Source organism: Kwoniella botswanensis, chromosome 1 (assembly GCF_036426115.1).
Source record: "Kwoniella botswanensis chromosome 1, complete sequence".
In the NCBI taxonomy this organism is placed as follows: domain Eukaryota; kingdom Fungi; phylum Basidiomycota; class Tremellomycetes; order Tremellales; family Cryptococcaceae; genus Kwoniella; species Kwoniella botswanensis.
The window spans coordinates 16,352,203-16,372,980 of record NC_088599.1 but is presented as its reverse complement, the minus strand read 5'-3'; the positions used below and the strand labels follow the sequence as shown (position 1 = coordinate 16,372,980).

Sequence of the window (20,778 nt, the reverse complement as noted above, 5' to 3'; positions counted from 1 at the left end):
TAACAGAGTTAAGATCGAGACATGTTTCCAATAGACAATTACCCAGTGTAGGTATTCTCATGGGATCGATGGTCCAGATCGAATCTATGTATACCAGTACGATACTACTTGCAAATAGCGTATTATGACATCGTCATGAGGCAGGGGCGTGTGAGTTACGTACCTACACGATCCGTAGCTCAGATTTTATCGATCGGAAATCAACCAAGCCGGTTTGTTCACTCTGTCAGCGTCAACAGCACGTGAAATGAAGCGAAATTAGCTAAAGATCATCTGATCAGCGTCAGGCAGTCGATGTAATCTGCAATCTGTAGCCAACCCTCTTTTCATTTCGATGTCGTTATCCGCTTGCCCCTACTTCCCGACAAACAGCGAACACGACGGCATCTGCCTTGGCCATGGACCTCTGAATATCCTGTTCCTCGCGGTTTGTGTCACAGCGTAGTACTTGCAATATCCCATTCCTTAAGATCGCATCAACAAGATCATCCGATCGATCGGTTCGTTTCGAACGTAGTTCTACCCCAAAGAGACTTGACAGGGGCGCCTCATTGGAGGTCGATGGAAGCGATGTTAATATTCGATCTTACGAGGCTTGCGATGGTCCTTCAAGCCGATTACAACCTTAGTCTCTGTCCTTTCGCTAGTGCCTTCATCTGAGTCGGTTGCACAACTTTCCCAAATAAGGGTAAAACCCAAAGATCTGGGAGGTCCGGTAGGGTGATGACTGAGCTTCTTAACCTACATGTATAGCTTTAACATCTCATCCCACGTTTCTTCTTGATACTCCCGAATACGTGCTTTGAAGTCATACATATATAAGTCGTACATCTTATAGTTTGCCTTCTCTTTCCTTCTCTTCTTCCAACTCCGCTCTACTCAAATCTCTTTCAACTGTATCTTTCTTCAAACACTCTTGTAGCATTACAACTAAAGCATCTCAACATGTCTGATCTCACTGCCAAAGTTTCCAAAGACTCGCAAGGCTCCATCGTTGTGGATGGGTACGAAGCGCTCAAATACAACTTCCACTACACTTCTCCTGTCTTCGATGTCAACCACGCCAAGCTTGCCGATATCTACAAGAGGTGGGGAAGAGTTTTGATTGTCATGGACACCAGTAGGTTTGCGCTCTTCTTCCGGTTCGATCGTGCGTAAGCTGACTTCTGTCCACCAGTTGTCCACCCAATATACAAGGAACAGATTGAGAAGTACTTCGCTCACTACAACATCGCTATCACTTGGAAGATCGTGAATGGTGGAGAACTTCACAAGACGCCGGACGTGAGTCATATTCGCAACCTAAATCTATAATCACTAAACTCCAGCTAATCTGATCTGTCGCAGACCATGCTTGAGATCGTAGATGCTATGGATTCTTTCGGTACTGTTCGAACTGAACCCACCCTTGTTATTGGCGGTGGTCTCGTTACCGATGTCGCTGGTTACGCTTGTGCCTCTTACCGACGAACAAGTAACTTCATCCGAGTCCCAACCACTTTGATCGGTTTGATCGATGCTTCAGTGTCTATCAAGGTTGGAATCAACCACAAGAAGCTGAAGAACAGGTGAGTGCATGATGGTTCTGGCTTGACGAATCGACAGCTGATTTTCGATATTCTGACAGACTGGGTGCCTACCACGCCCCTCTCCACACCTTCTTGGACTTCTCGTTCTTGAAGACCCTTCCTATCGGTCAGGTACGCTTAGATCTTATCCTCCTTGTATAGGCTAGTCCGCTAATCTCAAGACTTAGGTCCGAAACGGTTTCGCGGAACTTGTCAAGATCGCTTCAGTCGGTGACAAAGCTGTATGGGAATTGCTAGTCAAACACGGTAAAGAATTGGTGGAAACCAGCTTTGGATACAAGGAAGGATCAGATGGTGTCAGAGCTCCTGGCACGGAGATCTGTCACCGGGGTATTGAAACCATGCTTGAGGTGAGTCTTTCGTAAATCTGTATCATCATATTGTGCTGACTATCGCCACAGCTCGAATCACCCAACCTCCACGAACTTGGCTTAGACCGAGTGATTGCTTTCGGTCACACTTGGTCTCCTACCCTCGAATTGACTCCTCGAATCCCATTACGACACGGACATGCGATCTGTGTAAGTGTACTTCACTTGTCTCATCCCGGATTAGTGCTTAACCTTCTCGATATAGATCGACATGGCTTACTCCATCACCCTCGCTCACTCTCGAGGTATCCTCAACGATGCCCAACGAGATGAGTGGTTCACTCTCGTTTCTTCTGTTGGTCTTTCCATGGACCACGATTTGTTCGATGATGAACTTATCGCTGTTGCCACGGATGCTATCAAGTGAGTGCCATTCACCCGATTGGCAACAAGTACTAACATAAATCAATAGGAAAACTCGAGATGGTAAACAACGATTTGCCATCCCCGATAAGGAGTTCGGTAAATGTCTTTTCCTGAATGATGTACCCATCGAGGAGTTACAGTCCGTCCTCAAGGTCCACAAAGAATTCGTCAAGTCTCGATATGGCTCCGGTGTCGGTAAAGAAGCTTATGTTGATGCCGGTGACCTCGGTGCTGAACCAGAGACCTACGCCAAGAGCTCAAACACTCAAAAGCCTGTTCCTGCCGATGACTGCTGTACCGCCCATAGCCTGAAACGAAAGGGAGTTAACGGTGATCACACCAAGGCTGCCGCCGTCTCCGCTGGAGGTGTCCCAGTAGACGGTACTGGTATCATTAGGAATGGAGTGAGTCTCATCGTTTAACAAACCCCGGGAACAGAATGGCTAACTGTCATTGTCCGCTAGGTGAATGGTACCTTGGTGCATGCCAACTAGGGAGATCAAATAGTCTGTTAGAGGAATCGTGTATTATAGCATTAGTCAGAAGAATATCAATTAAATTGAATCAATCCATATTTAAGCTCATCAGCAGCATTAAAAGCGTCATATGTAGCAATTGGGGCTCATACATGCATACTCAAGCACTTTTTTTGATTGAAATGCGTTTGCTGCATCTCTGCTATTCAGGATGCTATTCAGGATGCTATTCAGAAAGCTAGTAATACAATCAGTACATCAAACCATTCCTGGCAGTGTATTGTTCAGAGTGTACTGAATATACAGGTTCATCAATCAGTATCGTGTTCGTATCTGATCGACACTTCTCCTTAGCGCAAATCGAGACTATTCCTAATCAGATCTAATCATCCGATTGACAAAAGTGTGACGTTTACGATAGGATAGGTATGGTTTCCCCATATTTGGAAACGATCGGGATCGGATATCCGGGAGTACCTGTCAAACGCCTTTCGATTTGGGCAACATCATCGATAGATCTAACCTTCTTCGTTAACCTTACGTCACAGACCAGGTTGACGATGCCTAACTTCCTCCCGGCGTGTTAAGCAGCTGTCCGTCCTCCTCTACCATCATGGGTAGCGGAAAACCGCCTGAAACTGGTCGAACACATTGATGGACAACAATCGTATAATAGACAATTTCTCATTATGGGACGACGAACGCCTACAGCATCCCAGAACTTCCTTTCGAGTGTGATATTGCCTTGTTTGTCCATCTTGCTGATACCGATCACCGCTTCAGCAGTAGTGGTTTGCATAGCTTACAACAAGCTTTTGATTGGAAGTGCTGAAAGTAGAATAGGAGATCATGTGAAGGTTCAAAAGGGATTTGTAGTTATTAGTGGAGGAAGGATGTCAAAGGGCTTGACGTGAGTACCTTGGTACGCTGGTCGGTAGATCGTCAATTGATGCCCAGTACAGGCTTGCCAGAGCTTTCAAGAGAGCTGGCTGGAAGGTGATTGGCGTAGAGGAAGAAGGGTAAGCAGAAATTATCATCAAAGACTGTGAGAAGCACAGGCTGAACTCACCGACTTGCCCGCATTAGTTGGGGTGAATTGTGCCCGATGCGATACTCCGCAGCCATAGACAAATTCTATATCCTCCCATCAGCCTCTCAGTCGTGCGAGCGATACTCGAAGAAACTCCTCTCTATCGTCGAGCTTCATTCCGCAACTCTCTTTATCCCTGTATCTGGGGCAGGTTCATCCGTCGAAGATGCACGTGCAGCAGACGAGATGTTTTCCGCGACGAATGGTAGATGTCGAACCTTCATACAGGATCCTGAGACTATGGAGGATCTGCATGACAAGGACAAGTTCATGAGCCTGGTGGAAAGATTAGAATTGCGCATTCCATCTGGTAAGATGGTCAACAGTGTTGAAGAAGCACTTGCATTCTTGAAGGCGGATGACCAATTTCTAGAACCGAAGTATATCTTGAAGTGTATGGGTTTAGATGAGAATCGGGGAGATATGACTTTGTACCCCTTGAAGGCTGACGACAAGGAGCTCACTGAGACTAGGAAGTCATTGGACAGTTTGAACCTGAAAATCACAAGAGAATGCCCCTATGTCTTTCAAGAGTTCATACCAGGTCAAGGTGAGCTTACCTCTCGAGAACAACGGGAGAAGTGTGCAATCTAACACTATATGACAGAATGGTGTACTCATGCATCTGTCATCAACGGTCAAATCACTTCCTTCGTCACCTGCCCTTCCAACGATATGCTCATGACCTACGAGAATGCCACCAGTCAAGACATCGGTAAAAAGGCAGAACAATGGACCAAAACACTACTTGAAAAACTACAGAAGGATCCAACACCTACTGGCAGACAACGCAATCTGACTGGACACTTCTCATTCGACTTCATCGTCTCAACGAAGAATGGTGAAATGTATCCTTTGGAATGCAATGCTAGAGTACACACAGCGGTGATCATGCTTCCACTATCGAAGATTGCGGAATGTTACGAAGACAAGAATCTTGTCAACAGAATGATACTCCGTCCTCCCGCAGATACCGCCCCTCGATCATGGCTTTACAACGATCTGATCATGCGATATCTCCCTCTGATCGTATCTTCCCACGAGACCATTGCCATGATCCACCCATCACTTCCTGCATGTGCGCTGAATCCACGAAAGAAGCACACAGTCCGACCCAGCGAGAAACCCCTCAAATGGAGGAAAGACCCAACCCTTGTCTCTGACGACTGGATTCCTTTCGTTGTGCTTTGGCATGTGTACTGGCCATACTTGTTGCTTTCTAGGTGGTGGAAGGGAAAGAAGTGGACTAGGGTGAGTGATCATATCTGTATCTACCAATTGAGCGCTAACAGAATTGTTCATCACAGCTTAATGTCAGCACTGGTCGTATTTTCGAGGCCTAGGTATTGAACCAGCAAAAGACTATGGGATATCATCCTAACACGCACTGCAACATATAGCGATATAGAGTCATAGTTTTGCCTATGCATGTGAATATCAGAAATTTACTTCGAGCAAACTAAGGCAGTTCAGTGTGATTCAAGCACACATGTTCATCCTTATCTAAGCTGTTAAGCAATTGCATCTGAGCATCGGTCAGCTCGAAATCGAACACGTCTCGATTCGCGATGATCCTTTCTTTGGTGTCGGATTTGGGTAGTGGTATGAAGCTATACATAGGCAGGAAGTGATACATCTGTCAGGTATTGGGTAATCTATTAAAGTGAAATCATGGTGTTGATAGACTCACCCTCTTTGCAAGCTCCATCGGATTAAGATCTGTGCCCAACTCTTACCGGTCTCTTCCGCTATCTTGAGTAGAGTTGAGTCAGAGGCCTTGGTGCTCTGAACGAGAGGAGAGTACGCTTCTAAGGCTATATTGTGAGTTTGGCAGTATGAAACGATGGAAGGTTGCTACGAGTCTGAGGTCAGCGTACCCGCTCTGGATTGAAGTATGAGGCGTTGACTGACTTGGCACCAAGGATGGAGCTATAAGTTGAAACTATCAGTCTTTGCACACAGAAAAGCGGGTTGATCAATGAGCTGACCTCGATCTGATTGACCGCTGGAGGGATCTTGGCATATTGCTCCATCTGTTCAAGATGTTTGACACCACTGTGAAGATACACTGTTCAGTCACATAGGCATGAACAGGACAATGTTGTACTTACTAGTTGGATACCCCAATATTCTTCGCTTTACCTCTATTGACCAAATCCTCCAAAGCCTTCCATTGTTCCTTCCTCTTCTCCGGTCCAGCACTAGGCGAATGAATTAAGAACAGATCCACATATCCCCCATCTCTAGGATCAATTTTCGATACACTCTCCTCCAACAGTTCGGTGATACGGTCTGCATGCCCTAGCTTCGTCGTAATGAATACTTGGTCTCGAGCATACTGGGAGGATTCGATAGCTGAGCCTACTTGCTCTTCATTGCTGATGGCAGAATTTTACACTCAGCTGATACCTCACTATAATTTGATGTCCACTCACAAATACCATTGAGCCGAATCTATATGTCTGTATCCTGCATCCAATGCACTCTGTACCGTCTTCGAAGTAACTTCAGGTGGGGATTGGTATACTCCAAACCCCAGTTGCGGGATCTGATCTATCATCAACGATGGATTGGGATCCATTTATGAACAAGTACTCACTCTTTCGCCCGAGTTGAGAGTGACGGCAGAGTCAGGCTGAATTACACTGGAAGGCATTCTGATTTACTCAATTGTGTGGAAATTGCCAGTCTGACAGGATCAATAATAATCAGATATAGCGATTGCCGAGGACATGATTACATGATTTCCAACTCTGCTTGAAGAATTCAAGACTGGAAGGTAAGTTACCCGGAACTACGACAGTCGATTTGGCTTTCATGTAAGACAAGTAGAGATCCGATCATAACTGTGACGTACAGATCGAAACGATAAGATCGCACCTCCCATGCGATGCTTTACGTACAATCCTCGAGTAGATCGTTAAACATACCCCTAGCATCGCCTAATTGGAGATGAGGATGAAGGCGTGAGACACAGGTGACCTTGCAAAAGTAGGCAGGCAAATGGTATCACACGGCACATAACCGATATTTGGACAACTGTGCAAACATTTCGAGTTGAAATTTTGTTCATCTTAGGGGTCAACGTTCCCTCTTCATGGTCCCACATTTCTAATTACGAAGCGCTCGATCGTCCACACGATTGTATCTTCTGACCTTCTCGGAGAAGAGTATAGAGGGAGGCACCGGTTCATGCCCCGTTTCATTCATGTCTCCCCGACGAACACACGCACGTTCCTTGATCAGTTCGGATACACCTCGACCACGCCGACGAACGTGATCTCAACGTTGAACCGTGTTACGAGTTCGACATTGCTTGTACCACTCACGCACTGTGCATGCATTGGCGCAGCGCCACTCATACATACTAACCTTCCGATGCTCAAAGATGACATTTCGGAGGTAGCTCGTTTTCCGTACGAGCTGTTGTTTGTGTCCTAGATTCCCTTGATCGATAGGGTCCAGGTGGACTCGAGACGGCGGACAGCATGCCAACAGACGGACAGAGAGTAAACAAACACTAGAGATTACCGCTGTATGCCGCCGGGAACACGTATATAAGGAAGGCAAGTCTCTAGGGCGAAGAACCCAATTCTTCCTTCGCGTCCATCTATCGTGGGCCGAGGTTTCAGCATGCGGTCCTACAACTTCGCAGCAGCTCTCCCTCTTCTACAAGCTGTTTTTGCCTCCCCTATCACTCACCTTCCTATCTCCCGAAGCAAGGTCGTTGCGAGACATATCGTCGATGGTAGACAAATTGCTCATGGTGCAGGGCTTGAATCTGCTCATGTGAGTGAACCAGATCGAACAATTTTGGCTGTAAGCCTCTGACGAAAGTACTACATAGACTCTGGCCAGCTCGACAATCTATCTGGAAGATTCGGAGGGCCTTGCTCTTGTGAGCTCCCAAAATTTCACTACCGTCATTGTTGAAAATGTAAGTTGCTTCTCTCATTATAACTCTGTCAACGTTAATTTCAAGGATCATAGACTTCTGGATCGAAGACTTCTACATTGATTGCCGCTTGGGGCGCTCAACCTATCTACTCTCTCGGTTCAAGCGCAGGCTACATTCTCGGCGTTCCCGAATATATTTACGCTCCTTTCGCCTTCCCGGACGTTGACGCCTCCAAATTACCTCTTCAAGTCTGTACTTTTGTGTATGCCGAACCATCGAGCTTCAGTACCAACTTCACTATATCCGAACGAGATTCTTTTGTCGTTGGCAGCTTTGCTAGTCAGCTGAATCTCGGTGACGCTATTACTGGTGCGTCACAGTGACTGCCGCCCAGCGAGGCTGGTCTTTGAAACTGACGAACATTCTTCGCAGAATTCTGCATTCGAGTCGGTCAGGCTCGTTCTTCTACCTCCGCCACTCCCGATAGCTTACAGCCTTCCAATGCGCCAGCATCTGGCCCCGGAAGCGGTGAAGAAAGCAGTACCACTTCCATGCCCACTGACACATCCGTGGAACCCTCTGGCAGCCCAGCACCAGTCACCAGTCAACGGAAAATCGGGGGCAACACAGGAGGCAACACCGGCGGCCATGAAGCTGGCAGCGTAGTCTCGCCTCTTTCCTCTCAATCGACTGATGGATCCATGGCTTCCCCGTCACAAGCTCCTGCTACCAGTACACCCGTAGTTGCGCCTGTGCCAACGTCTTCCTCTTCATCTGCCGTAGAGATCTCTTCAGGTTCAGCTCCCCCTGCTCCTTCCATTCAGAACACTGTGTCAGCCGGAACCTCGTCGACCAGTGATTCTGCTTCGACCAGTCCATCCTCTTGGACCAGCAGTTCCACTACCGCTTCTTCTTTTTCGGCCAACAACATCGTGCCGTCTATCACTGTTGCTTCTGTGTCTCCATCTACTTCTCTAATCGCAGTGATGTCATCCGCTTCGGGAATCTCGTCCATTTCCACTTCCACTTCCACTGCATCTGCAACTGGAATAATCTCGTCGTCATCCGCTTCCGTCACCTCATCGACGAGTACAATTCCAGCCTTAAGCTCGATCTCGGCCTCAGTATTAGTGAACCCCTCAACTTCAGCTTCATCTGTTGCCCCTTCGGTCTCGGCCAGTGCCACTTCAGCTGGCCCCAACCCAGCCTACCAGACCACTGTCTCCTTCAATGGCAAGACCTACATTAACAAAGGTCTCGTCGGCTTCGGTGCCATTGAAGGAGATGCTGTAGACTCCTACGGCGAGACGATTGGTTCATTGGGCTCAGCTATCCACCTTCAATCTTTCCAGCGAGACGCTGATGGTTTCTATGCTGGTGTCATGATAACTCAACCTGATAGAGGTCACAACACCGATACCACTACCGATTACATCTCTCGACGACACTTGCTCTCGTTCAAGCTTAATCCTTACTATGGTAATACCTCTCTCGAATACCAAGCTGCCAAGTCCAGTTTCACGCTCAAGTACGAAAGTACTATTAGATACTTCGAAGCAGATGAAACCCCTACCACCGGTCTTGATCCAACAACATTCAGAAACGGATCCATCCCGCAGCCTATAGCAAGTCAGTCATACAATCACATCTCCAGCGATCCTGAAGGCCTTGTCATCCTAGCGGATGGATCGTCATGGGTATCAGATGAATACGGACCATATATCTGGAAATATTCCGCTGAAGGTTTCTTGCTTGACACAATCGTTCCTCCTAAAGCTGTGTTACCTTACAAGAATGGAACGTTATAATTCTCTGCTGAGAGTGAAGACGGTCCTGACACCGGACGTGTCCCAAACCAAGGCTTCGAGGGTCTCACCGCTAGTCCCGACGGCAAGACCCTTTATGCCTTTATGCAATCTGGTCTGACGCAAGATCTTGACTCCAACGACGAGGGTAGATACGCTAGAATGTTCATCTATGATATCTCTGGCTCGCCGACTTTGAAGCATTCATATGTTGTCAAACTCCCAGTCACAAACGGTAAAGGGAAAACCTTCGCTCAATCGGATGTCCTTTACCTTTCTGAAAATACCTTGATGTTGCTCTCGCGAGATGGTAAAGGTAACGGAAACGATGACAGTGAATCGAAACACAAGGATTTCATGCTTTTCAACTTTGACGGTGCCACAGATCTGGTCAACACCGAATATACCGATGGCGTGACGCCAGTCTCCCCTAAAGGTGTTCTTGATTCAAGCATCGTCGCTGCGGAACCTATTGAATTCATCGATATGATTGATGAGGTACAACTGAAGCGATTTGGATTGCACAACGCTGGTGATTTCGATGTCAGCTTGATCAATGGTAAATGGGAATCAGCTGTGAGTAATTTCTAACATTGATCCTCAGCTGCTTTGAGCTGATGAAGCGTCTGTAGGCTATCGGGTCAGTCCAAGATCCCGAGTACCCCAATGACTACTTCCTATTCTCCTTCTCCGATAACGATTTCATCACCACTAACGGTTTCGAAGCCGGTGAGAAATATGTTGATGGTAATGGAAGTACCTTGGACAACCAAGCATTGGTTTGGCGAATCACCCTTCCCTAGGTCGGATATCTAAATCGGAAACTAAGTACTATACAAGTCCTGTTCCGCCAAACATTTTCTGCTTTCTATATGGACAATACATCTTTTGGAAACAAGACGCTCGTTTGGGTTGAGAGATGGACAATCGTAGAAACAAAGCTACAATGTAAATCGTTATGATCATGTCTTAGACAAGGACAGTATACTATGTGCAGTCTGTGCGCTTACCATCCAGAAACCTTTTTTTCTTGTTCTGTGTGATACACATACATCAGTGCACAAACTCATTACCCTAACCTAACGGACTCACATCCGCCTTCACCCCCTCTGACATGTTGATTATCAGATAAGAGTACGCGTGAGGTGGGATCACTTTCTCTTTCTGCCTTCCATGTCTACTGATCAATCCTCAGACACTCATGACCTCATATCATGTCATGAATGCACGATATCCAGGATCTAAGTATTGATGTCATGTACAGCTGAATCGTCCATGATGAGGGAGTAGCGCCTGATGTGTTCTGGATCGCTGAATTCCTGACAGATGAATGATAATCTGCCATACCCACGTAGAGCACGCTGCATCTCCATATTCTCTATGCATACGACATCGCTATCAGCTGATTCGTCATTGTCCGTGCCGCAGGCCAAGTACCCCCGAATGTTGTCAAAGCTGAGATTAAAGCAGATATACCGGTAGCGTCGAATTTTCTTCCACGTAAGGTTGTAGTCCCGCCTTCGGTTACAAAAGTCTCGGGCCCACCACCTTCGACGGCGGTGACCAGATCTCGCTGTGAAATAACTTGCCCAATGCTGCCTAATCTCTGCCAGTCTACCTCGTGGTCCAAATCCCAGTTTCCCGCTCCCTTGGCGCACATGTGACTTTTCAACCAAAGCATCATTATGTATCCGGCGTGATACGTGCACACTGGTGTTTGGATTCTTGGCGTCGAGATGGCGGAGAATGGCATTGTATCAACCACTTGACGTATCGCATTGGCGTGTAACACCGCTCGTCTCCCTTGGGGTGTCGAAAACCATTTATTGATTGACTCCGCGTTCTCCTTCAAGGCTATACCTGTTGGTAGCCAAAGTTCCAAGAGGGAAATGCTGGTTGTGTGCCACTTCATTGCCAGGGCCGGAATGTCAATTTCTGGTTTGTCGCTGAGTAGAAAATCGTTTCTGAACCTATCAAGCCGGTCTATCAAAGACGACATCTCTTCATTTCTCAAGGAAAGTGGGAGATCCCGTTGTTCAACCACCAAGCAGTATATCCCATCCAAAAGTGCCGCTACCGTGAAGCCCGAAGTAATGCTACGGCGCAGTGGTCCACTTGAGGGGTTGCAGGAATAGAGGGTGGACAATGGACCTCGATAAGGAGAGCCATACAAACTATCTTCGTCCACCATGACTTTTTGCCATGCTTCTGCTGTAGGAGCATAGAATGCGGCGTCCGTACAGACTGGTGAGAGTTGGCTCAAAGTATGTCGAACCGATGGGGCAGCATCAAACAGTGAGCAGACTTGAGCGTCCATGAGGTATAGACCAAGAAGAGTTCGTTGCTGTGTCTCTCTGGCGCTCCATTTGTACCATCTATCCGTGAGGGCTTGACCTTCTAATGCCTTAAATTCTGATGAGACAGTCTCCGCTTGCGTCAGGGTTTGAGTATCAAACATTCCTGCTAGCCGGGCGCAACGAAAGCCAAGAGGCTGAGCAACCACCGCGCTGTTCTTGAGCTCTGGATCCTGCATGTTCGCATACAATCAGCGTCGACTAGGCCTTCATGGTGGGAGCTTGCACTCACGGTAGAAGCAGTCGCGTAAATCTGAACAAGAAGGACAGTGGTAACTAGTGCCAATCCCTGGCAAGAATCGAAATCTCCCTTAATTTTAATGAGCTCCTGCCACTGAGAACGTCATGATAGCATGTCAGTCATTGGCTAAGGGTGTGAGGGTTGAGCACTTACACTGGAACTGACAGCAGTGTTCGCCAACCTCCAGATACTGTCTCCTAGCCGTCTTGCATCGTCTGATTGAAGACATAGACTGCCCACCGCGATCATACTCAGCAATAATGGCGCGTTCGTCGTGCGGATATTGAAAGTCGCCCGATGAGTGATGGGCAGCGCTGCCAGGAACCGATTGAAGTAGGCAGACAAGCATCGATCAAGGAAATGTGAAGAGACCAGGTTCATTTGAGAGATCACATTGGTAGACTGCGAGACATCCAGGTCATCAGTGCCGGTCATGGACTGAGAAACCGCCCAACGCACCATGTTGGCGACCAGAGCATGCGTTTGGGTGATTGCCCTATTGGCTACTTGGTCGTCTTGATCCATTGAACTCGACTGATCTCCTCCTAGCTGCACGGTGTTGGATGGCCCGGTAGCGATTCTCGACCAGCCGGATGAGGTTGCTGAAGGTAGCTCACCCGACATGCCAGCGAGCGCCGCCCAATCAACATCACCCTGTGAGGACAGTTGGTTCAATGGTCCAAGAGAGTTATGCACTGAACCGGCCAAATTGATACCCAGTGATTGGTAGAAACTCGGAGTCGCTTGAATACTTGAACTAAAAGGGAGTTCCGATGTGGACAGTAGCTCAAGAATGTCGACTGATAGCGAAGAGGGGTCATATTCTAGAAATCAATTGGATTTGCTTTCAATAGAGGATCCTAATCAGAAGATCGTTGCGTAGAACGTACGAGTATTGTTCGCGGTGTCTATTGCGGAATTGATACCAGCATGTATGGGTGGGAAAGGGGACGTGAGAGGCCAGTCGATGGGCGGCTGACTCAAGTCATTGTTTGATGATGATACAAGGTGGCTAGCAGATGCTTGACTGGGGAGACTGGCAGGGGATGATCTCGACGATGTGTGGCCAGAATGGGGATGTCTATAGCAGTGTAGTGGAAGGAAGGTAAGTGGTCATCTGGATGAGAGCTTGGAGGACATGGTAAGGCTCACCTTGCTCCCACGGACGATTGTGGAGGGTTGTCGCTGGGCAAAGATTGCGGGTCGGACGGAGTTCCGGATACTTCTGTTGGGAGCTGCTCTTCTTGCGGGGTCCGCACGATTATTGATGGTACCGCCAGAGTCTGTTCACTGTTACTGTACGTACTCTCTTGATCTGATCTGATTGGGGAAGACGGCACTGCTGTACCGGAAAATGACCTAAGGCTCTTCCTTCTATATTCCGAGGGTCCTGGTTTGCCAGCATGAGCTCTTAAATGTCGGTAAAGCGCGTCTCGTCTGCTGAAGCATTTGTCACAGAGGGTGCAAGGGTACGGTTTTTGCTTGGTATCTGTGTAGGAGTCTCTTTAGCTGAGATCAAACAAGAAAACCTCTTCTCAGATGCTCACGACTTCGTTCATGGCGCTATTGACAAAGGCGTGACGGTCAGTGTCAAATTATCCATAGCTTTGGGATCCAAAGACATGATGGTCTTACTACTATATGATCCAGCTTATAGAAGACTTGTGAGCAGTATGTGCAGGTGTAGATTCGATGGGATGACTGAGACTCAACAGGGTGTGATGCCATGTCTGTATCTGCTGGATCGTTATTCTGGATCTGTCAAAGTGAGGAAGTATGAAAGGACACGAAAAAGTTGTGGGGATTTGTGGGATGTGGAGGTCTGTTTTATGTGCAACCCGAGAGGTCAAAACGTTTTCTCAGCCCGATTGCAAAGCAAAAGTATCACTGCAACTTACAATTCATGAGCAAGGTGACGATCATTTGTATTCATACGACAACTCCGAAGGATGACAAAGCACATAACAAGGAAGACGGGCGACTTGCAAGAACCTATCGGTGTTGACTGTCTGTTGTCGGCCTGAAGAGCAACCGAGTCGACTTTATCGGGACCACCATTCCGACCCTCCCTTATAATCGAAATATATCATCACAGCGCAGCATCACATGAACATGAAGCTCACCCGCTCCGTCCAGTGTCGGTCCAAGGACTCCTTTTCCGTTTCGAAAGGCCTTTGGTCTGTCCATGTCCAAGATATCGTCTGCCCTAGACTTTGTGGGGTTAAGGACAAAACTTTTGTGGGACTCGCTCGGTACCTTACTCATTTGTGGGACATGTTCGCACTATTTTGCCCAAACCCACGAATAGTGGGGTTTTCTATATCTATATAAGGATGCGAGGTCTGATGAGGCCGCAGGAAGTACTTACATTCTGCTATACATGCTCATTGGCGTGCAAATACGTCTTTTACTATGGCCAACGAAAACTCAGGAAGACCTTACGAGTCCTCTCAGGCTGAGCCTTCCGCGGCATCGTCAGTCACGGTGCTGACACCGACATCAAAATGTGGGCAACCTGAGAGACCCGCTACCAGAAAAGGGATATTTGAAGAAGCGGGAACTATCCCGTTGGCGGATGCTGGGTATCATTACCTCGGCGTCTGTTATGAGAACCTGACCGTAATCGGCGCGGGAAAGCTTACTAGGGAGGTGGAAAGTACAGACAAATCCCTGTTCCAGGCAAGTGCTGTTGTCAAGAGAACAGGCCAGAAGACATCACATGCTGACATTGAAAATTTGTCATATGCAGATGTGGAACTTCCCTTCTTTTGTCATGAAACTCTTCAACATCAAAACCGGTTCTACGCGAGAACTCATCTCAGGCTTCTACGGTGTAGTACCAGCTGGGCAGACCATGTTGGTTCTCGGGCGTCCTGGCTCGGGGTGCTCCACATTCCTTCGAGCTCTAGCAAATGAGACGAGTCCGTTTGTGAGAGTCGAAGGAGACGTTAAGTATTCCACCATCGATTCGCATGAGGCAAGGAAGTTTTACGGTGGAGAGATCATATTCAACAACGAAGAAGATATTCACGAGCCAAGTAAGTGAGATTCCAATGCCAAACTCACTCATGACAGAGCAATAGCTGATTATCATATTTTGGAAACTAGCTCTAAGCGTCGGTCAGACGTTGGAAGTAGCTCAGGTGGGCGACAGATATCCAGCGATATGAGAACTCTAGACTGACGTGGTGGTCGATTTACCCAGAAACTCAAACACCCGAAGAAGATGTATGATCCTAAAGATCCAGCCACTTATGCAAAAGATCAAACAGATCGACTGTTACGAATGTTTGGCAGTGAGTGTCTGAACGGCTCATGCAATGCACAGTATGGTACTTGACCTGATGCAAAGTTTACCATCGCAGTGCCGCATGTCCTCGACACAATGGTAGGTAATGACTACATCAGGGGTGTCTCCGGCGGCGAACGAAAACGGGTGTCGCTCTCAGAGGTCTTTGCAACAAACGCTGCTGTTCTATGCTGGGACAATTGTAGGTTGTCTCGACTATCCACCCCTGGACAGCGAGCTAAGATCCCCCAATGTTCCATCTTGATAGGTATCCGTGGTCTCGACTCTGCGATAGCCGTACACTTCTTGCGGTGCTTGAAGGAGATATCACGAGCAACAGGGATGACTAACGTGAGTCATTCAGCTGCAATGTCAGCTTCGAGGGATATGAAACCTGATGTCCAAAAATTTCTCACAGATCGTATCGATCGTAAGCGGCCCATCTTCTCCGGCATTTATACCGGTTTAATCAATTTTGTTTCGCAGTACCAAGCATCGGAAGAGGTATATCATACATGCTTCGACAGAGTCACCGTAATTTATTCAGGACGCATGGTGTTCGCCGGCTTGGTGGAGGACGCCGAGCCCTTCTTTATTCGACAAGGCTGGGAGAAGAAGCCGAGACAAACGTCAGTAGCGGTCCTTTGAACATGAAATGAAGATGGCTGAGCTTTTCTCTTGAATCTGTCGTAGGACGCCCGATTTCCTGACCGCTTGTACCAGTGTGAACGAAAGGCGAATCAGACACGATTACGATGGTCCGGGAGTTCCGCAAACTCCAGAGGAAATGGACGCTTACTTTAAAGCCAGTCCCGAGTATCAGAAGCTATTGAACGACATGCGAGATTACAGAGTAAGCTTGAAATGTTGATGGAGGGTCGCCAGACCCAATGTTGACCATTGCTCCGAAAACAGGCTGAGCACTCCTCGAACAAGCATGCCGATGAGTTCCGAGCCGCGGTGAAGCATTCTAAACATCGAGGGACCGGGAAGAAGAACTCTTACAAAGTCAATTTTGCAAGACAATCCGTCATCTTGATCAAGCGTCAGGCGAACCTGGTTCGGTCGACTCCGAAGGATTTTATCATCAAATTAGGCTCTAACTTGTTGCAGGCTGTGGTGGTGGGATCCATTTTCTACAAACCAGCTGCAAACGCTTCCGGTAGTTTTGCCGTAGCAGGAGGGCTGTTCTTCACGATCTTATATTTTTGCGTTTTCTCTTTATCAGAGGCGAGTGTTTACAATATTCTGGACATAGCTCCGAAGCACCAGTTTTGACTGACTCTCTCGCAAAATAGATTCCACCTACGGTCATGGGCCGTGCGTTATTGATCAAACACAGGAAACTTGGATTTTACAACCCAGCCGCCAAGATCATTGCAGAAATGCTGGTTAGTGTGATGTACTGTAATGACGTGCTTAGATCGTTAATATGCTGAGCCAATTTGATAGATTGACTGTGGTGTGTACGCCCTGCAGACACTTGTATTCGCATCCGTTTTCTACTTCCTACTGGGTCTGAATTCGGAAGCGGAGACCTTCTTTACCTTCTGGTTCATCATCTGTGAGTATCATCTGGCCAACCACTCTCACCTTTCCGTTTTGGCTGATCAAGAGAGTTATTTGCAGATACCACCTATTTGAATCTTTCGTGAGTTCAGCCCTTCGACTATCTTGAAGGGGGGCTGATCCATGTCTCCCATTAGTGTCATGTACCGCATGATTGGTTCTTGGTGCCCTGATCTGTCCGTCGCTATCAGATTCGGAGGTTTATCACTTATGCTTGTTTTGACAAGTGGAGGCTTTATTGTGCCCCCTACGCTCCAACGTAAGTTCGGCGAGATCATACTTTCTACTGGAATTAACCTTTACCTCATTCTCATTCCCATTTGCCAGATCGATGGGCTGGCTGGATCTCCAGAATCTCGCCAGTCGCCTATGCTTTTGAGGCGTTGATGAGTAACGAGTTCCGCACGAGGACTTTGACCTGTAGTGCTACAGATTTGGTGCCTCATGGACCAAGTTACACTGACATAACATATCAAGGTTGCACGATTCCAGGTGCTACTGAGGGTGACGCTGACGTATCTGGCAGTACTTTTGTGAGTGTAACATGTCGTAGTCTGCTCACAACACTGACGACGAAGTCTGAGCTAGATCGGCCTCAAGTATGGGTTTACCAGTGGCCACATTTGGCGTAACATTGGTATTTTATGGGCAATGTGAGTTCAATCGTCTAGGCAGGTCACCGCACTTCTACAAACGTCTCTGATTAACATCCTCCAGGTACGCCATCTACGCAATCATGGTCGTCTTGGGTAACACCATCATGGTGAGGGACAGTGGATCAGCGTCATCCAAGTTATACAAGCGTGGCGCAGTCATCCAACCTCTGAAGACAACCCACTCTGAGGCGGATTCGTCCACTGCAGATGAAGCGAAGGAACAAGTCCAGAAGCGCTCCGTTTTCACATTCAAAAATGTCTGCTACACTGTTCAAGTCGGGGGCAAGGAACGACGATTGCTTGATAACGTGACAGGTATCGTCGAGCCAGGCAGATTAACCGCTTTAATGGGAGCATCAGGAGGTGAGTAGATACAACAGGCTCACAATGCCTGTTTCGCACTAAATCTCCAATCTCCCTTGCAGCTGGTAAAACTACGCTTCTAAACACCATTGCCGGTCGACAAACAACGGGAAAGGTCGGAGGACATATGCTGCTCGACGGCAAGCCGCTGGGACCAACATTCTCTCGCTGTGCTGGATTTGCTCAACAGGGTGATGTCCATGAGCCATACTCTACGTAAGCTGCTTCGGTAGAGATATCGACCATACAATCTGGTTGACGTCCTGGATCACTTAGTGTCCGCGAATGTCTACAGTTCTCTGCCTTACTTCGTCAAGCTGGGCAATATACAAGACAAGAGAAACTGGCATATGCTGAAGAGGTTCTGGACCTTCTGGAGCTGGGGCCTATCGCTGATGCCCTCATCGGAAGTCCCGATACAGGAGGACTGAATGTTGAGGAAAGGAAGCGGGTCACCATTGGCGTTGAACTCGCAGCAAGGCCGGACTCACTTTTGTTTTTGGACGAACGTGAGTGCTTGGAAGTAGTCGTTTCTACGTCCGCTTACCTGATCCACGTTCTGGAACGAAGCCACTTCTGGTCTCGACTCGCAAGCCGCATACGAAATATGTAGATTCCTCCGTAAAATTGCCGCTAGATCAGGCTTGGCAATTTGCTGTGTAATCCACCAGCCTTCTGGAGATCTGTTTGAAATGTTCGACTCGATCATCTTGTTGGCTGCTGGAGGGAAGACCTGTTATGCTGGACCTACGGGACCGGGATCATCCACGGTATCGCAGTACTTCGGGAGATATGGAAGTCCTTTAGATCCTGGGGCCAACCCCGCTGAGCATTTGATAGCCACTATCGCACCCGGTGAGTCAACTAATGTGAGGTGTCGCCTTTCGCTGAATAGTGGTCATCTTCCTCTAGTCGGTGGGACTGAAGTGAACTGGCCAGAACGTTGGCAAAAGTCCAATGAGGCTGCCGCCATCCTTCAGAGAGTCAACGATCTCGAGAAGTCGTCCGAGGCTGTCATCATCCCCATGGGGTCGTTATCGAAGGAAGATACCGCACCTTTCGCTAGTAGCTTTGCGGTGCAGTTTAAAGAGCTTCTAATCAGGAACATGAGAGCTCAATATAGAGATGGATCTTATTGGACCACCAAATTGGTGTTATGTGTCTTCATAGGTGTGCGTCCAGGCATTTGCGAGACGTAGAGAGATACTGACACCATCGCGCTCTACGACAGCTCTTCATCGGTTTCTATTGCTATCAGATGCAGCGTTCGGTTGCTGGCATTCAAGTTATGTCCTTATCCATCCTAGTTGCTGCTCAAGCTGCTGCTCCTGTCGCCTTTGACTCAGCGTGTAATTATCAGGTGAGTGCGTCATTCAGAAGACACACAAAGATTATTGACCGATTTCATTCCTTTCTCTTGAAGGCCAAGTTTGGCATATACCTCGCCAGAGAACGACTTGGTGTCTACTCATGGCAGGCCTTGGTGGCCGCACTACTAGTCGGTGGGTGTGCATCAGGGCTTCGCCAGGATGAGCTCCCACACGCCCATTACTGACGTTACTGCAGTTGAGCTCCCAATCAACCTCATAGCGTTCACTCTCCTCTTCTTAAGTTACTATTGGACAGTTGGCCTGGAATCTACAGCCATGGTAGGCGGACTACAGTAAGCTTTACTAGGAGGTGTACCGAATCGCAGACACAGCTGACCAGATGTGACATTCAATAGCTGGCTGACGTGGGCGGTGTACTCGATATATACGTGCACATTCGGAGTCATGATTGGAGCCTTGTCTCCTTCGACTTTTGCGGTTGGATTTGTTCTATCGTGAGTGATGCAAGAATCTTCCCAGCACAAGTGACAAGTGCTGAGGGAGGGTGATTTCTCCGCTACTTTAGCTTCATTTGGAATGGTGAGTGTCCCAAGAGCAAAGATTCGTGTGGCCAGGACTGACTTATTAATCCGTGAACAGTTGTAAACGCTCTCTCGTGGGCACTGGTTCCATGGCCGAACAGTGAGTGAATATCACATCAGTATTGATAAATTAAAACCTGACTCTTGTGTATCACCTCAGTGCCACAGCCGTATCACACAATATTCTCCTGGTTATCACCCCTCAGATGGTTCTATGGATCAACAATGGAAAGTACCCTATCTAGCAAGGCGATAAGCTGTGCTGCCAATGAGTTAACAACGTTTGCTGCTCCATCCGGTGAGTCCGTATATCCCGCAAAAGACAGAATTGATGCTCATCTCGATTGTGCATGTTGAATAGGCACGACCTGTGGGGAATATGCCGCCGAATTCTTGGCAACAGCCGCTGGTTACCTCATCAATCCGGAGGCCACATCCAGCTGTGCATACTGTCAACTATCATATGGCTCAGATTACGTTCAATCCCTTGGTTACGAATACGACAACATGTGGAGGGATTGGGGTGAGTATTCGACAACTTGAGTACAGTCTTACTTACGAGTACAACTGCTAATCGTTCTTTTCTTACATAGGTGTTCTGATTGTTCATTGCGTTTCCAACATTGCGGTGGCTTATTTATTTACCTGGCTTATCAGAATTCGACCTTTGTACAAAAAGTAGAAGAGGGCGTGGTCTTTCCGAAAACAGTATAGTCGATCACTTGAGCGGCTGCTTGGCCAGTGCAAAGTGCCATATATAAGTGGTACACGATCGTTATATGTATGCCTTGATACCAAT

The 20,778-nt window shown here is 47.7% G+C and overlaps 7 protein-coding genes across 7 annotated transcripts; 5 read left to right on the top strand and 2 right to left on the bottom strand.

The window, feature by feature from the left end:
* Positions 1-945: 945 nt before the first annotated feature.
* On the top strand, positions 946-2,820 carry L199_006192 (uncharacterized protein; the record flags this gene model as incomplete). Its single annotated transcript, XM_064891892.1, has 9 exons — positions 946-1,120; positions 1,178-1,284; positions 1,348-1,568; positions 1,628-1,700; positions 1,757-1,939; positions 1,991-2,110; positions 2,166-2,323; positions 2,373-2,730; positions 2,791-2,820. 9 exons carry the CDS (start codon positions 946-948, stop codon positions 2,818-2,820), a joined length of 1,425 nt encoding a protein of 474 aa, XP_064747964.1.
* Positions 2,821-3,491: 671 nt separating this feature from the next.
* Positions 3,492-5,235, top strand: L199_006191 (uncharacterized protein; the record flags this gene model as incomplete). The annotated part of the gene is made up of 5 exons (XM_064891891.1): positions 3,492-3,712; positions 3,765-3,821; positions 3,889-4,442; positions 4,500-5,143; positions 5,200-5,235. The coding sequence occupies 5 exons, from the start codon at positions 3,492-3,494 to the stop codon at positions 5,233-5,235; spliced, it is 1,512 nt and encodes a 503-aa protein (XP_064747963.1).
* Positions 5,236-5,351: 116 nt separating this feature from the next.
* L199_006190 (uncharacterized protein) lies at positions 5,352-6,548 on the bottom strand (the record flags this gene model as incomplete). Its single annotated transcript, XM_064891890.1, has 7 exons — positions 5,352-5,502; positions 5,583-5,746; positions 5,804-5,821; positions 5,881-5,947; positions 6,004-6,270; positions 6,328-6,440; positions 6,492-6,548. 7 exons carry the CDS (start codon positions 6,546-6,548, stop codon positions 5,352-5,354), a joined length of 837 nt encoding a protein of 278 aa, XP_064747962.1.
* Positions 6,549-7,525: 977 nt separating this feature from the next.
* L199_006189 (uncharacterized protein) lies at positions 7,526-9,598 on the top strand (the record flags this gene model as incomplete). The annotated part of the gene is made up of 4 exons (XM_064891889.1): positions 7,526-7,681; positions 7,740-7,829; positions 7,883-8,159; positions 8,223-9,598. The coding sequence occupies 4 exons, from the start codon at positions 7,526-7,528 to the stop codon at positions 9,596-9,598; spliced, it is 1,899 nt and encodes a 632-aa protein (XP_064747961.1).
* Positions 9,599-9,700: 102 nt separating this feature from the next.
* L199_006188 (uncharacterized protein) lies at positions 9,701-10,398 on the top strand (the record flags this gene model as incomplete). The annotated part of the gene is made up of 2 exons (XM_064891888.1): positions 9,701-10,171; positions 10,228-10,398. 2 exons carry the CDS (start codon positions 9,701-9,703, stop codon positions 10,396-10,398), a joined length of 642 nt encoding a protein of 213 aa, XP_064747960.1.
* A 575-nt stretch (positions 10,399-10,973) lies between these two features.
* On the bottom strand, positions 10,974-12,814 carry L199_006187 (uncharacterized protein; the record flags this gene model as incomplete). The annotated part of the gene is made up of 4 exons (XM_064891887.1): positions 10,974-12,122; positions 12,182-12,283; positions 12,344-12,592; positions 12,650-12,814. The coding sequence occupies 4 exons, from the start codon at positions 12,812-12,814 to the stop codon at positions 10,974-10,976; spliced, it is 1,665 nt and encodes a 554-aa protein (XP_064747959.1).
* Positions 12,815-14,602: 1,788 nt separating this feature from the next.
* Positions 14,603-20,661, top strand: L199_006186 (uncharacterized protein; the record flags this gene model as incomplete). Its single annotated transcript, XM_064891886.1, has 28 exons — positions 14,603-14,869; positions 14,940-15,228; positions 15,299-15,333; positions 15,396-15,486; positions 15,556-15,681; positions 15,748-16,108; positions 16,173-16,332; positions 16,395-16,715; positions 16,778-16,870; positions 16,932-17,043; positions 17,109-17,130; positions 17,186-17,307; positions 17,376-17,581; positions 17,637-17,701; positions 17,766-18,067; positions 18,130-18,283; positions 18,344-18,576; positions 18,638-18,922; positions 18,980-19,239; positions 19,299-19,427; positions 19,491-19,569; positions 19,634-19,730; positions 19,794-19,892; positions 19,964-19,977; positions 20,038-20,079; positions 20,140-20,277; positions 20,341-20,502; positions 20,573-20,661. 28 exons carry the CDS (start codon positions 14,603-14,605, stop codon positions 20,659-20,661), a joined length of 4,353 nt encoding a protein of 1,450 aa, XP_064747958.1.
* Positions 20,662-20,778: the final 117 nt, after the last annotated feature.